The 15719-nt window shown below is 40.3% G+C and overlaps 1 protein-coding gene across 1 annotated transcript; it reads left to right on the top strand.

Annotated features, from left to right (window-relative positions):
* The first annotated feature begins 2051 nt into the window (after positions 1–2051).
* Positions 2052–14186, top strand: LOC129645787 (DLA class II histocompatibility antigen, DR-1 beta chain). The gene is made up of 6 exons (XM_055571194.1): positions 2052–2226; positions 8964–9233; positions 11388–11669; positions 12412–12522; positions 12999–13022; positions 13307–14186. The coding sequence occupies exons 1-6, from the start codon at positions 2127–2129 to the stop codon at positions 13318–13320; spliced, it is 801 nt and encodes a 266-aa protein (XP_055427169.1). The 5' UTR covers positions 2052–2126; the 3' UTR covers positions 13321–14186.
* The last annotated feature ends 1533 nt before the right edge of the window (positions 14187–15719 follow it).

The following is a 15719-nucleotide window of genomic DNA, read 5'->3' as shown; positions in this document are numbered from 1 at the left end:
TCCTCCTGCCTTCAATCTTTCCTAGCATCAGAGTCTTTTCCAATGAGTCAGTTCTTTGTATCAGCTGGCCAAATATTGGAACTTCAACTTGAGCATCAGTCCTTCCAGTGAATATTCAGGACTGATTTCCTTTAGAATTGACTGGTTGGATATCCTTGCTGTCCAAGGGACTCTCAAGAGTCTTCTCTAAACTATCTAGAATTTTACAATTCACTTAACAGTTTGAATCGCTATCTTAACTAATAGAAAGGGGCAAACAGAGATACCCTTAGAATCCTATCTAGGTATACACTCCAGTGAATTGTTCATACAGGAACAAAACAAGAAATTGTTTTGGATGGTGTGAAGTCACATAGCTATAAGATCATATAATAGATGAAAAGAACACTGTCAAGACTAGAGATATTGTATTTAAGAAAAGCAGTAGCATTGAAGGAATTGTAGACAGCTAAACACTCCTGGTGTTTCATTCCTGTTCTGAAAGGAAAATAAACCAACTGCTATATATTTTGCTTGGATGGCAGAAACAATCCGGTAGGACTGATTCTTGTCATGCTTTTGCGTTTCCCATAGCTTAGAATTTTTATTCAGTAAAAAGCAACAAGTATTTGTCACTCCTGAAGAAGCTTAATATTTTGAATAGTCATTATGTTATGTTCTGCTATGATTATTAAAAAGCATTTTTCTCTTGTTATTGATGTAGGCATGGTTTAGATGATTTTTTAAATTAACTGGCCACTTCATTCTTATTTTAACAGTTTACTAAACTCCTCTCTCTTCTGAAAGTATTTTTCAAGGTCAGATTCCAAATTCTGAACTACAGCGACTGACAAGCGTTTCTGCACCTGGATCACCTTTAGCATCTCTGAATGGGTATTAAATAACACCAAGTTTTCCTCCTTTACCTTGCTTGTGTAACATATGGTATGAACATATGACTTAAAAGTGGATGCTAGCAATAATTATTGAGGGTCATTTGCTTCAGTGTTCTCAAAATTGCTCTACAGTATTGAAAAATTGATTTTTTTGACAGGTACACTACGTAGGAAGAAATGTCCTTTCCCACTGAGGGAGAATCATTACTAATAAGCTTACTTTGTGAGGGTACAAACTTGTTTATAAGGATGGAGTACTAGCGAAATAACTGCTGAAATATTTTATTGTGTATTGTGAGTAAAACAGACAACATTCCAGACATACACCTGAAATCACCTGGGAATTTGCTAGTGGAAAATCTGAGTGGAATTTTGAAAAATAATTAGACCAGTATTTGTACTTTTAGTAAAGAGGTGGATAGTTTGACACAGCACAGTTAGATGAATATTCTGGCGATGCCACTAAACTCAGTGACAGCATCAGGAACAAATGTGAAAGATCTTTTCATTCAGGTTAATTATTGACTAACTTTAAATTTTCTTTTGTTTATCAGAGACACCCCTACCTGTTAGGAAGTACAGACTATATAGTCTCCAATCAACAATTATAATTCTGTAACATCATCTGTTACCAGAGATACTGTTTCTTGAGGTGTTCACAGAACCATAGCACATGCAGTACTGAAATTCCTGGAAGACTGAAGTTACTTCTTTTCAATTATGAGAGTTTAAGTAACTTTCCAAAATCTGCACCACTAAGTTATGGTGCAAGTAGGACAAGATTTAAGATCTTTACTTGCAATCATTTTCTCTCCACTCCCTTATCTCCTAACACACTCACATACATTTGTCAGAACAGCTCTGTTTCCAAGTGAGAGGAATGAATGCTCCTAAAGAAACAAGTGTGTGAACATCACTGACCAGCACAAAGCTAGATCACAATAGGGGCCCAGTTAAAATATTTCAGATGCAACAGGGTCAAATCTTTAAAGTACTAAATTAAAACAATCCTTTTAGTGGAGAAAATTCTACGTTTCAAAAGAGGACCTTCATATTGAATCTCTGACAAGCAACTGATGATGCTATTTGCCTCTGATGTTGATTGGTTGCCTAGACTGGGCTCACCCAATCCAGGAGCAAATGAGTTCCTTGGTTGGTATTATTTGGGATGTGGGTGGAGGAGGGTCACAGTACCCATTTGAGAGGGACTTGCCTGCTCCTCTCACTCTTTATTCTCTGCTGTTCTCCGGCATGGTGTGCCTGTATTTCTCTGGAGGCTCCCGGATGGCAACTCTGATAGTGATGCTGATGGTGCTGAGCCCTCCCCTGGCCTGGGCCAGGGAGATCCAACGTAAGTATATACCTTGGATGGTGACCTATCATGGGGTAGGGGGGTGGGGAAGAACGGAGTTAACTTTGTCACTATATGCAGGCCAGGTCCCTTAAAAATGTGATATATTCTTATTGACCACCTATCTTTATCATATGGATCCTCAGTTATTTCCACAGTAAAGGAGCCTGGGTACTTGCCCACTTAATGAGAGTTGTATAAGTTGCCGCCGCATATATGAACCATTTCTTTTCAACTCTCCTCCGATAAAACCTATCCAGCCTTGCATTCAATTCTCTTAGGGTTTTAAGATTTATAAGTAAGAATGTCAAAATAATTCCTCATACAGTAGTTTCCTTTATTTATTGTGTGTGTGTGTGCGTGTGTGTGTGAGTCAGTCAGTCATGTCCGACTCTTTGTGACCCCATGGACTGTAGCCCACCAGGCTGTTCTGTCCATGGGATTCTCCAGACAAGAATGCTGGAGTGGGTAGCCATTTTCATCTTCAGGGGATTTCATGACCCAGGGATTGAACCTGGGTCTCCCACATTACAGGCAGACTGTTTATGATTTTAGCCACCAGTTATGCCAAAAAAGGGCTTCCCAGTGGTGCTGGGGTAAAGAACCTGCCTGCCAAAGCAAGAGACATAAGAGATGGGGTTTGATCCCTGGATCGGGAAGATCCCCTGGAGAAGGAATGGCAACCCACTCCAGTATTCTTGCCTGGAAAATCCCATGGATGGAAGAGCCTGATGGGCTACAGTCCATGGGGTTGCAAAGGGACAGACACGACTGAAGCAATTTAGCATGCATGCCAAAAAAAGGGAAAGTTTCACCAAAAATTTTCTGTGGATTCAAAAGGAATTAGAAAGATCTCTCCTAGAAGATCCTCTGTTGTGTTCTCAATAGGACCTATGCTGTCTCTCCTTAGTATGTAAGAATATATCAAAAGGTCTCTTCCCATTAAGCCGTTCCCTTTCTCCTGAGCTCCAGTGTTTATAAGGATTATGTCCCTGTGAAGTCCTCTGACAAAAGTTGGGGTTGGTTTTCTCTCTATTCTCTCTATTCTCTAAAGCTTAAGCAGAGATTCTTAGTACTTGGAATGACTCTATAGATAAGGAGCACCTTATGGGATGTTCTATGACACTTAAGGAATTCACATATATTCTGAAAACCTGACATAGGTTAGTATTCATCACGAATCTATTTTGAATCTTTCTGCACAATCAGTTTCTCCTACGTCTCCCCATTCTCTGCCCTGAACCCATGAGAAGGAATTTAACTAGTGGAGGACAAATTATATAAAATTCTGTTTTTGTAAGTCAATAGCAATCAATTATCAGCAATTTCATGTTGTTCAAACCATAAACCCTAAGCAGGGTACAGAGTATGAAGGTGATTTCCATCCCATAGGGTTGAAAGTCAAAAAGCAAGTCAAGGGGGTTCATTGGCCTATTGAGGTCTTGGCCTCAAATTTCATAGCTTCATTTATCATGTAGTCTCTGTTCCTTAATTATTCATGTTAATAAATCTTTCCAGTTATTCCCTACTCCTTTTCCAGTTATGTGATCACCATTATTAAAAATCCCCAAGTTTACACAGACCATCAGCACTGTATAGTCCATTAGATGAGATGAAATTTAGTGAAATTTTCTCTCTTTCTTAAAAATCACCTTTTACTTAACTTAGAATGTTTCTTACAACCAGTGGGAGGAGAAAGAGGAAATTTGTCTGAATTTGTCATAGAAGGTAGAAGGAATTTAATGTGCCATCAGAATAAAAATGTTGGAGCTGGAGCCCCTTCTAGATGCTTTCCAAGATCCCCACAAAAATCAGCTTCCAAAACTCAGGGTTTATTTGTTTAGACCAAAAATCTGTTTTGTTTTTTTTTTTTTTCCAGAACAGCTATTATATACTGGGCTCTGCTCTAGGCCCAGAAAATTCTATTTGAATAAGGAAGAAAAGACCCTGCTATCATGGAGACAGGAGAGAAAGACAACAACCCAATAAAGTTTAACAAAGAAAAAACATTTCAGAGACAAATAAGTGCTCTGGAAAAAAAAAACACAAAAAACATGTCAGGGTCATGGAACAATGAGAATGGCGTTCACCTGATTTCAGTTCAGGTGGCTAGTAAAAATGATATTTAGTTGAAATACGAATGATGGAAAGCCAGTCATGTGAAGGATGTAAGGGAACAGGGAAAGAATGAAGTGAGGAAGATATTTGATTTTCTAAAGGGACAAAAAGAAGGCAAGAAAGTGGCTGAAGCATAGAAAGCAAGTTGGCATGTGGAATAAGATGAGGTTGAAGATGAAGTCAGGGGACAAATCATATTAGGTCCTGATGATGGCTGTGGTAAAACATTTAAATTTTTTTTAAAAAGATATGTGAATGCTGCTGAGGGATTGCTTCCCAGGTGGCGCTAGTGTTAAAGAATCTGCCTGCAAATGCAGGAGATGTAAGAGACGTGGGTTTGATCCCTACGTCAGGAAGGTCCCCTAGAAGAGGAAATGGTAACCAATTCCAGTATTCTTGCCTGGGTAATTCCATGAACAGAGGAGCCTGGTGGGCTACAGTCCAGGGGGTCGCAAAGAGTCAGACATGACTTGAGAACAGCACAGCACTGAGGGATTAGGAGGAAAGTCACTTGGTGGTGCTGTTTATTGAAATAGGAAAAGTTTTGGAAGGAAATAATTTGAAGTGGGTGGATAGAAGAAAAAGTTTTGTTTATTTTAAGTTTGAAATAATTTATTAACATGTATGTGGAGCCTTCAAGAAGTCAGTTGAAAACATCAAATTGGAATTCAAGGGGAGGCCAGAGCCGAAGGTATGAGTGTCAGGGTCATTGACATATGCACTATGTTAAAATATAAGAAAGTAGGGGAAGGAGAGAGTGTGTGTAGATCAGAAAAAGAGAGCAAGGGCCATGTCCAGAAGGCCAAGGGCTTTTGAGCCTATAAAAGAGCCTGAAAAGGGGTACTGTTGATGTTGGGGAAAACCAAGAGAGTGTGATGCATGCAAGTGAAGAAAATAGATTTTCAAGAAGGGAAGGAGTGGCAGTTGTGGTGAGTTTGACTAAGGAGGGTCAAGCGAGAACATGACAAAGAAATCAACACTGGGTTTGGCGGACTTGTTGTTTACACTCAACAGAACATACAAGACAGGAACTAGATTGGACCCTTTGAAGAAAGAATGAGAGCTGAAGAAGTGAGGAATGGATTACAGATGCCACATTTGAGTAGCTTAAATCAGGGGAAAACTGTGCCCTGGAATCAGAGAGTAAGCTGGACCTAAAGTATAAGAATAAAAGAACCTGAAGAAATGCTGGGAGGACTTGAGAACCAGAGAGGTTCATTCACCAGCAAAAAACACTAGAATTCCCTTGTATGTATGCAGGGGTGACTGGTTATGGAAAAAGCCATTGATTTATACAACCTTATATTTATTAGTGACCTAGAGTACAACAGTTATTCCCCTAGCTGATGAGGATGGAGTAACAAACAAAACAACCCAATCTCTATCAGCATGGAACATCAAAACACTTCATAGATGTTATGTACCAGGTCCATAAATTTCAGTATGTGATTCTTATAACTGTCCTATCAAATCTGTAGCAATTAAAATATATCTATGAAATCTAATATTCAAAAAGTTTCATTAATTTACCCAATGTCACAGAGTTGCTGCTAGAGCCCAGATTATATAGTATGAAATCGAGTTTATGGAAATTCCTTTTCTTTTATGTCGGCATACTCTGTGTTAGATTCATATATACATTATTATTTTATAGAAAGCAATGTTTCGGCTCTTTTGTGCTCAAAATGGTAATTAGTGATAAAATTAATTGAAGACAATTGCCAAATGATGATGAAGATATCACTTGCTTTAGAAAGTAAACAAATAGATCTTGTGAGCTTACATTCATAGGGTTTCTAAAAATTAAAATGGCAATGTATTTATTGAGTACTTATGATATGAACAACACTAGAAAGACTGCTAGAAGCAATAAATAGGAGGAATATTCATTAATTTTGCATTTATTTTACAAGTTTCATATGGGTTCATAGTGTATGTGCAGGCTGTCATGGGCATGTGAAGAAGAAGAAAAAGAAGTACTCCTTCTGAAATTTTGTTAGCAAGTTGGGCTAAGGTTGCCAAATATAACACAGGATCCAGTTAAATTTAAATTTCAGCTAAACAGCAATAATTTTTGAAATACAAACTTAACTGGGAAACCTATATTTTTATTTACTAAATTGGCAACCTTAAATTGGGCACATGAGTTGCAGTAACAGTGCTAACCATATAAGCTACCATAAAAAAATTGACTTCACACAGTTTTATTTTTTAACTTTGTCATTGACAAGAAGGTATTAGAGAATTTCTGAATATTAAGATAGACTTGATCTGATTCACAGTGCACTTTCTGCCATCATTTATAAGTGAAAGTCTCTTCTCAGAGTCTGGGGAATTGCTAATTTCTTGTTAACTGTCAAAATGAGGTCACTTTTTCCCTTACTTTCTTCCTTTCCAATGGGACTTGACTACAGAAATAAGAATTCTTTGTATGACCAAGGCTGATAATTTAATACCTACTGGTATTATTGGGAGTAGGAGACAAAGTTAGAAAATGAATTATTTGGGGCTTTGAATGGGAATAAAATGTCTGTGACTATATACTTCTATACTGTAGACAAGTAGTGGGCCAGTGGCAGAGAAATTAAGAAGGAAGATGATGTGAAGGATAAATTACATGACTTTGTAATTTGTTGGTGAGGGAAACAAGGCTTTCTACTGAATAAATGTGTTTTACTGGAAAAGTAGCTCTCCTCTGGGGCTGGATTCTTAAAAAGTGTAGATTTGATATAGGACCAAAACAGACTATTGGCAAAACTTTCAATGTAATTCTCAGCTGCTCCAAAATTAACAATGGCTTTTGCACCGTAGATTCTTTCAGATGGTTTATACTGATGGAGCTCATCTGGTAACGAACCACCACTCCTTACCCCTACTCCTTGACTCCTAAACATTTGGAAACATCTGGAGGCATTTTTGGTTGTTACACTGAGGGTTTCTTCTGACATCCACTGTGTAGGGGCTAAGGGATGCTGGTAAACAGCCTACCATGTACTGAACAGAGCCACCCCAACCCTCAGAGCCATATTTGACCCCTTAACTCATCAAGTCAGATTTGCCAATTGAGATTTGTCACCAATTTTTAAAAAATCTGTTTTTCTGAGCTTTCTTAATTTGAAAATGCAGAAAAGAGATTGTAGCACTGTATTAGGGTTATGGTTTTAATTTTCTTAAAGCTCCTCAGTAGTTCTCCTTACATGTAGTATGAAGTCAAAATCCTAACATCACCTACAGGACTTTTAAGTTACTGGCTCAAGTACTTGATTTCTCCAGTATAGTCTACTTTCTCCCTCTCACTCTCTGCACTTCAATGAAATATTTTTTCTAGTTCTTTAAAGAAGTCCGTCACTTCTTCCAAGCTTTTGTACATGGCATTAATGTACAAAATACAGATACCTGAAATGTGTCTCCCTTTTACCCTAAACATACGCACACACCCAGTTTCCTCCCTCAGTGCATGCCAACTTAGCCTTTCAGGTTACATTAAATGTCACTCTTCAGTTCAGTTCAGTAGCTCAGTCGTGTCCGACTCTTTGCAACCCCATGAATCACAGCACGCCAGGCCTCCCTGTCCATCACCAACTCCCGGAGTTCACTCAGACTCATGTCCATCCAGTCAGTGATGCCATTCAGCCATCTCATCCTCTGTCGTCCCCTTCTCCTCCTGCCCCCAATCCCTCCCAGCATCAGACTCTTTTCCAATGAGTCAACTCTTCACATGAGGTGGCCAAAGTACTGGAGTTTCAGCTTTAGCATCATTCCTTCCAAAGAAATCCCAGGGCTGATCTCCTTCAGAATGGACTGGTTGGATCTCCTAGCAATCCAAGGGACTCTCAAGAGTCTTCTCCAACACCACAGTTCAAAAGCATCAATTCTTTGGCGCTCAGCCTTCTTCACAGTCCAACTCTCACATCCATATATGACCACAGGAAAAACCATAGCCTAATGTCACTCTTAGAGACCACTTTTTGGCACCTAATGTAATTCAGGTCATCCTATAATCATGACAGAAGTGTAGCACTTCTGATATTTCTCACTCTTGTATTAATTCTTTTATGGTTTAATTTTGTCCATCATTTTCACTAAAATTTAAGCTCCATGATTGGAGGGGACATGTCTGGTTTTGTTTCTTTGGATTCTCAGAGAGTAGCACAGGCCTGTGGCAAGGTCAGCCCCAACCTAACATTTGCAAAATGAGGTGAACATGTTTAAGGAACTGTTAAAAGAGCTGTAGGATGATGGGAGAGCGCTGGTTTTCTGGTGGAGGATTTAGGAAGAGGTGGTGAAGAGGCAAATCCTCTAAGTCCTCAGGCTTAGAGGACTCAGGCCTAGAGGGCTCCAGCCAAGCGTGGAAGCTGGACTAGGTCGGGAAAGGCTTGGATAAGAGAGATTTCCCCAAGCCTCCCGCAGCCTCCGTCTGTTAAGCGAAGACGAAAGAACCCAGGGCGTGCTGGTAGTTGGGGTGCCGGTGGAGCCAGTGATGGGGGTTAGGGCTAGTCCTAGTGGCCCCAACTGAGCCTGGGCGGCCCGCATTGGTGGGTGTCGCCCCTGCCCTCCATCCCTCATTAGCCTCTCCCCAGGAGTCTGCTCCTGTGACCAGATCTATCTTGTCTCTGCAGCACATTTCCTGGAGTATTATAAGAAAGAGTGTCATTTCTTCAACGGGACGGAGCGGGTGCGGTTCCTGGACAGATACTACTCTAATGGAGAAGAGACCCTGCGTTTCGACAGCGACTGGGGCGAGTTTCGGGCGTTGACCGAGCTGGGGCGGCCCGACGCCGAGCTCTGGAACAGCCAGAAGGACTTCCTGGAGGACAGGCGGGCTGCAGTGGACACATTTTGCAGATACAACTATGGGGTCGGTGAGAGTTTCACTGTGCAGCGGCGAGGTGAGCGCGGGGGTGGACGGCCAGTGTGGAGCAGTGTGTGTGTGTGTGTGTGTGTGTGTGTGTGAGAGAGAGACCGAGAGAGAGAGAGTGTGAGAGAGAGAGAGAGAGAGACAGACAGAAACAGAGATACTTCACTCAATTTGGGTCAAGTGTGTACGACTGTGAGTGAGTACAAGTTAGGAAGGTTCCTGTGAGAGCATGTTGTCAGCAGACACTGATTTTGTCAACGCGTGATTGTGAGACGGGAGAGACAGAGAGAGACAGGGCCGGAGACAGAGGTAGACTGAGTCCAGGGTAAGTATTAATATGTAGGATGTGAGCAAGTAGAAGTTGGGGTTCCTGTGAGAGTGTGTTGTTGGAGAGATAGTGTGTGAATTTGTCAGTGACTGTTGAGGGGAGTGTGTGTGTGTGAAGTGGGACGAAGAGAAGAGTGTGTGTGCCAGGAACTGTGCCCTGGGGTCTGAGTGGGCCTGGAGAGAGGGAAGGTGTTGGGGAGGGATACAGGAGGGAGGTTAAGAATTTGTCCATGTCTTCCAGGTTGTCCATTTTATTGGTGTATAGTTGCTTGTAGTAGTCTCTTATGATCCTTTGCATTTTGTGGTGTCTATTGTTAACTTCTTTCTTGTTTTCTAATTTTATCGATTTGACTCCTCTCCCCCACCTTTTTTTTCCTTGATTGAATCTGGCCAAAAGTTTACTAATTTTATTTATCTTCTCAAGAATCAGCTTTCAATTTCATTGATCTTTGCTATTGTTTTCTTCATCTCTATTTCATTTACTTCTGTTCTGGTTGTTATGATTTCTTTCCTTCCACTAACTTTGCATTTTGTTTGTTCTTCTTTCTCTAAAGTTGTAAGGTTGGGTTGTTTATTTGGTATCTTTCTTGTTTCTGAGTTAAGATTGTACTGCTATAAACTTCCCTCTTAGAAACACTCTTGCTGTGTCCCACAGGCTGTGAATTGTTGCATTTGCCTTGTCATTTGTTTCTAGGTATTTTTTTATTTCTTCTTTAATTTCTTCATTAATCCATTGATTATTCAGTAACATACTGTTTAGCCCCCATGTGTTTGTGTTTTTTAGTTTTTTTTTTTTCCTGTAATTGATTTCTAATCTCACAGTGTTGTGGTTGGAAAAGATGCTTTAGGTTAATCTTAAATCTTTCATCTTATGATACTACAAAAATGTCTTTTCCTCAGATTTCATTTTTTTTTATTGAACCTGTTAGCTTTAGGGATTGTATCAGGCACTAAGCATACATATTAATGAGTCTCCCATCCTCTCTTGAACTCAAATATGAGCTTAAAAAGAAATAAGATTGTAAAATAATAATAGTTCCAATAGTAAATATGCTTGTTTTGCAAAGGAGATGGATTGATCAGTGGTATGTAAGAATTTATATACATTTTTAAAAAATTAATGGCTTTTCCTCTCCTTCAGGACTCACCCTTTTCTTGAGATTTAACTCACAGAGTACAATCATATGCATCTTTCATAGGGTAGAACCATTTCTGAGATATTCTAAGATATGAGTGCCTTGAGAGAGCTTTCTCAGGATTTGGTCCTTTCTCTCCACACCTATCTTACTGCTTTCCCCCAGTTTATCCACATGGCTTTGAATTAAACAATGATAATAATAGCTAACATATATTATAGGGTAAATTCCTGTTATTGTGTTACATACTTTAGGTATATTAATCATCACCTAATGAATGCTAAGAGATAAGTTAGTACTATTATCCTCCTTTATAGATGAGAAAGTCAAGATACAGAGGAATGTAAAAATTCTCCCAGGGTCAATCAGTAAGAAGTAGAATCTGGATTTGAACCCAGGCAGTCTGGCTTCAGAAATTATGCTTTTAATTAATATGCTATATGCCTTGCAAAGATGTATAAACACTTTAATTCAACAATGAATAACTATTTCACTGCATGAGGAAACACACATTTTCTCAACATCTTTCAAACTAATGGTCCAGTGTGTAAATGTTAAAGATAAAGCTCATGGCACTAATTCCTCCTGTGCCACTGGGCCAGCTATGAGGGAGGCCTACCCAAGGCTGCAATCTGGAACTTTAGAGTGGGGGCTGGAAGGCAGCTAACCAAGGAGACTTACTCTGTTTTCCTCACTGATTCCCTCTGCCTTTTCTCTCCTAGTGGAGCCTACAGTGACTGTGTATCCTGCAAAGACCCAGCCCCTGCAGCACCACAACCTCCTGGTCTGCTCTGTGAACGGTTTCTACCCAGGCCACATTGAAGTCAGGTGGTTCCGGAACGGCCGTGAAGAGGAGGCTGGGGTGATCTCCACAGGCCTGATCCAGAATGGAGACTGGACCTTCCAGACCATGGTGATGCTTGAAACAGTTCCTCAGAGTGGAGAGGTCTACACCTGCCAAGTGGATCACCCCAGCCGGACGAGCCCTATCACAGTAGAATGGAGTGAGCTTTCTGATCTCATAAATCCCTCACCCACCATGGAGGGGGCTTGCTTCCCCCTGAGTGTCCCCTGAGTGTCTCCTCTCCCTACACCATGTGATCATTTGCTCCTTGTTCTTCTGTCCTTCAGCTGAGGTTATTGGGGGAGCCCTGAGATAGCCTATGATAGAAATCCTTTGATAGTTTACAGATATCCTGGGATAGTTTCTCCAAATACCTACACCCCCTGGGGAGGCACTTCTGCCTGACAAGGAGAAAAGAGGTGTCCCTGTTCTGAGCTTCCTGTGATATCACAAGTCATGGATACTACATGGCCCTGGGCACCAGTCCCCTACCTCAGATTGGGCTTCTGACACTGTTGCTCTGAGTTCTTCACTGTGATCTGAAAAGAGATGCACCCTCTACGATGTACAGATGTCTTGAAATGAGTGGAGTCCAACCTCAGCTATGCTTTTTATTACATCTGTCACCTTAGACAAGCTACTTAACCTCATTGAGTCCTTGGCTCCTCATCCATTAGATGTTGAAGTCATGTGACCTAATAGCATGGCTATGATATTTAAATAAGTTCACTGAACCTTGTAACTACTCAATGTGATTTTTAATCTTTTTTCCAGAAATGGCCAATTATTCTAATTCTTCCAGGGCAGCCTTCTTTCCTCATTCCCATAGTTCACAATTTCAGCGTCACAATTAGAGAAGATAATTTGGGATAAAAATGACTAAAACTGGCTTCTTTTCTCAGGGGCACGGTCTGACTCTGCTCAGAGCAAGATGATGAGTGGAGTCGGGGGCTTCGTTCTGGGTCTGCTCTTCCTTGCGGTGGGGCTCTTCATCTACTTCAGGAATCAGAAAGGTAAGGAGCCTTTGGGCAGCTGAGCCTCCCCACTGACTTTTGGAGGAAGACATACGGTTTTGCTCGTTAGGTCTCTGTATATCAATGGCCTTGTCTAAAGCTTATTTCCCTAACTGACTTTAATATCCTGGAGATCCAGAAATCTGTAGTCCATGGTTACTTACACGTGAAACATAAGAGACTGTGGCTTGTAGAGAAAAGGAAAGGTTAACATGCATGGGGATTTGGGGTGAAGATCCTGGGACAAATGCAGGAAGAGACAATAAGGCTGACTTAATTGCATTGGATTGGTATGAGAGAAACTTCATGGGTCACATGCTGTCAGTGTTTGCCCTCATATAAACCCTGAAATCAGATGATATGGGTTATGGTATTAGGAAGATCTCTGGTGGGGCCCCAGGGCTTGGGACATTGTGTTTTGGGGATGGATCAACCTCTATATCTTTTAAGTATATATCTTCTTTTGTCTCTCCTAGGACGCCCTACACTTCAGCCAACAGGTATGCTCTTTATCTTTTAGAATCGTGTTTAGTCTCCCTGGAACAGATGGTAAAGGAAACAAGACAGAGGCAGAAATAATGAAAGACTTTGGATCTGACTTCTCATCAGGCAGTTTACACTGAAGCTTCTCTCTTAGCTAAATAAAAGGCTTGTGCTCTAAAGTACCTTTGCCTCAGGAAACTTAAGGATATTTTCCCTTTCTAACTGTAATGCTTTAATATTAACATTAACATTCCCCTGTAGAGTTATGTCTGGAAGCAATCCTCTCCTCTGTCTCTTGCAGGGCTCCTGAGCTGAAGTGAAGATGGTCACACTCAAGGAAGAACCTTCTGTCCCAGCTTCTTCACAGCATGGAAAGGTTTCCTGCTTAGCGCTAACTCTTCCACAATGAAGTACTTTCTCAGGATCTCATTTGCTCCTGGCTCAGTGACCCTGTAGAAACTGTCCTCCTTGATGGCTTTCTCAGTCACCCCCAGCCCTTCTGCCCTCAGCCTTTGACCTGGTAGTTCTCAATATTGATTCCAGTACCTTATGTTCTTTCTTCCTTGGTTCCTTTTGTTTTCAACTTCTGTTTCCTGTGCATCTGAGCTCATCTGTTCATTTTACTTTATAATGTGTTCCCTCAAATAAATACAGAGTGAAAATCATCTGCTTCATATATTTCAAATAAAGAAGTCAAAGAAAAGATAAAGGGAAGATTACATCACACAGCAATAACATTTTTATTTATATTCCTGAATTTTGGTCACCTGTAAATCTAGAAAGTTTCCTTTCCTCCTTTATTTTTCTCTTGGATTTTCTGCATTTGATTATTAGACATGTTTTCCTGAGCTAGCCCTTAATGAACACGTTTTCCTGAGAAAACCCTTAATGAACCCATTTCATGATGGTCCTTTATGTCTTTGCATTTTCAAAGACAAGTTCCTTTACACTATTGGATACAGAATTGGGACAACAAATGTAAGAAATGCAGGTAACTTGTAAGGATGTGATGCCCTCAACATTTTTGTAATCATGCTATTTTTGTCTCTTTTCACTGATTTTTTAAAAGAAAGTATATAAACTAGGGTATTTCTTGAACACTTTTTTTTTTGTTATACTGATAGTGGGCTATAATACTTCAATCTTTTTATGTCTCTCCAATAAACATCATTGATGTGCTGGTTCTTTGGCTGGGATGCATTCTTCACCATAAATAGTTCTCAGAAGTGTATCAGGACAAAGCTACAAGTTGATAACATGCATTTCTGAGGCCCTCCAGTTTCTGTTACAAACTTACTGTCTGTCACAGGGAAATCCCATATGAGCCTTAGCAGAAATCAGAGACCGTGCTGGGAAACAAAAGGGGTTATATGAATAAAGTGATGTACATCCAACAATGGAATACTCTGTATTTTTAGAAAAAAATGAGACTGTCTTGTTATGGAGTAATTTCCAAAATTCACTTTCAGTATGTACAGAAGTGTGTGTAACATACACAGCATTTTGTTTAATGTAGAAAAGGATAATAGGCACATGTAACTAAACCCATTCATTCAATGTACTTACATATCATCATCTGCTGCTGCTACTGCTGCTAAGTCGCTTCAGTCATGTCTGACTCTGTGCGACCCCATAGACTGCAGCCCACCAGGCTCCCCTGTCCCTGGGATTCTCCAGGCAAGAACACTGGTGTGGGTTGCCATTTCCTTCTCCAAAGCGTGAAAGTGAAAAGTGAAAGTGAAGTCTCTCAGTCGTGTCCAACTCCCAGCGACCCCGTGTACTGCAGCCTACCAGGCTCCTCTGTCCGTGGGATTTTCCTGGCAAGAGTACTGGAGTGGGGTGCCATTGCCTTCTCCAACATATCATCTACTTACATTCATAAGTAGAGACAAAGGAAGGATTTTTTTAATGTTGCCTTTAAAGCAGAGTGAGGGGATAAGTTGAAGGGGACAAAGATGAAAGCTGGACTTTTCCAAATAAATCTTATTTAATATTTTATCGAGGCATTTCTGAATATTTTGTGTAATAAAAATTTAAATAATATGTAAAAGGTGATATCAAAAACTAAAAACAAGCTGTAATGATTGAAACAGACTTGTCAAAAATATATGATGAGAAACAAGCTAGAAAAGTAATTTTTTACTTTTCTTTTTTAGCATTTTTTTTAACTCTTGCATAGAACATTGTGGAACTATAATTGTAAATCAGCATTTATCTATAAATTCCACAGACTTCAGTTGTATAAAGGAGTTGGGTAGGTTCCGAGAAAGGTGACTACATTGGATAGGCAGATAGTGGGTTTTGCTTTTATATTCCTTCTGAAGAGTCAGCTTTAAATGTAAGTCAATAACCCTGTGTACGAGACAGCAAAAGAGACACTGATGTATAGAACAGTCTTATGGACTCTGAGAGAGAGGGAGAGGGTGGGAAGATTTGGGAGAATGGCATTGAAACATGTGAAATATGTATGAAACGAGTTGCCAGTCCAGGTTCAATGCACGATACTGGATGTTTGGGGCTGGTGCACTGGGACGACCCAGAGGGATGGTATGGGGAGGGAGGAGGGAGGAGGGTTCAGGATGGGGAACACATGTATACCTGTGGCGGATTCATTTTGATATTTGGCAAAACTAATACAATTATGTAAAGTTTAAAAAAGAAAAAAAAATAAATGTAAGTCAAATCTAAAGAGTAGATAGTAGATTCAGAAGCTC

Source organism: Bubalus kerabau, chromosome 3, assembly GCF_029407905.1.
Source record: "Bubalus kerabau isolate K-KA32 ecotype Philippines breed swamp buffalo chromosome 3, PCC_UOA_SB_1v2, whole genome shotgun sequence".
Classification (NCBI taxonomy): domain Eukaryota; kingdom Metazoa; phylum Chordata; class Mammalia; order Artiodactyla; family Bovidae; genus Bubalus; species Bubalus kerabau.
The sequence above is the reverse complement of the archived record's forward strand: the minus strand, read 5'-3'. Positions and strand labels throughout refer to the sequence as shown.

Coding starts and splice junctions, on each gene's coding strand:
- LOC129645787 (XM_055571194.1), top strand. CDS start 2,127: ATGGTGTGCCTGTATTTCTCTGGAGGCTCCCGGATGGCAACTCTGATA. Junction 2,227..8,963: donor CTGGGCCAGGGAGATCCAAC/GTAAGTATATAC, acceptor TTGTCTCTGCAG/CACATTTCCTGGAGTATTAT. Junction 12,523..12,998: donor CTACTTCAGGAATCAGAAAG/GTAAGGAGCCTT, acceptor TGTCTCTCCTAG/GACGCCCTACACTTCAGCCA.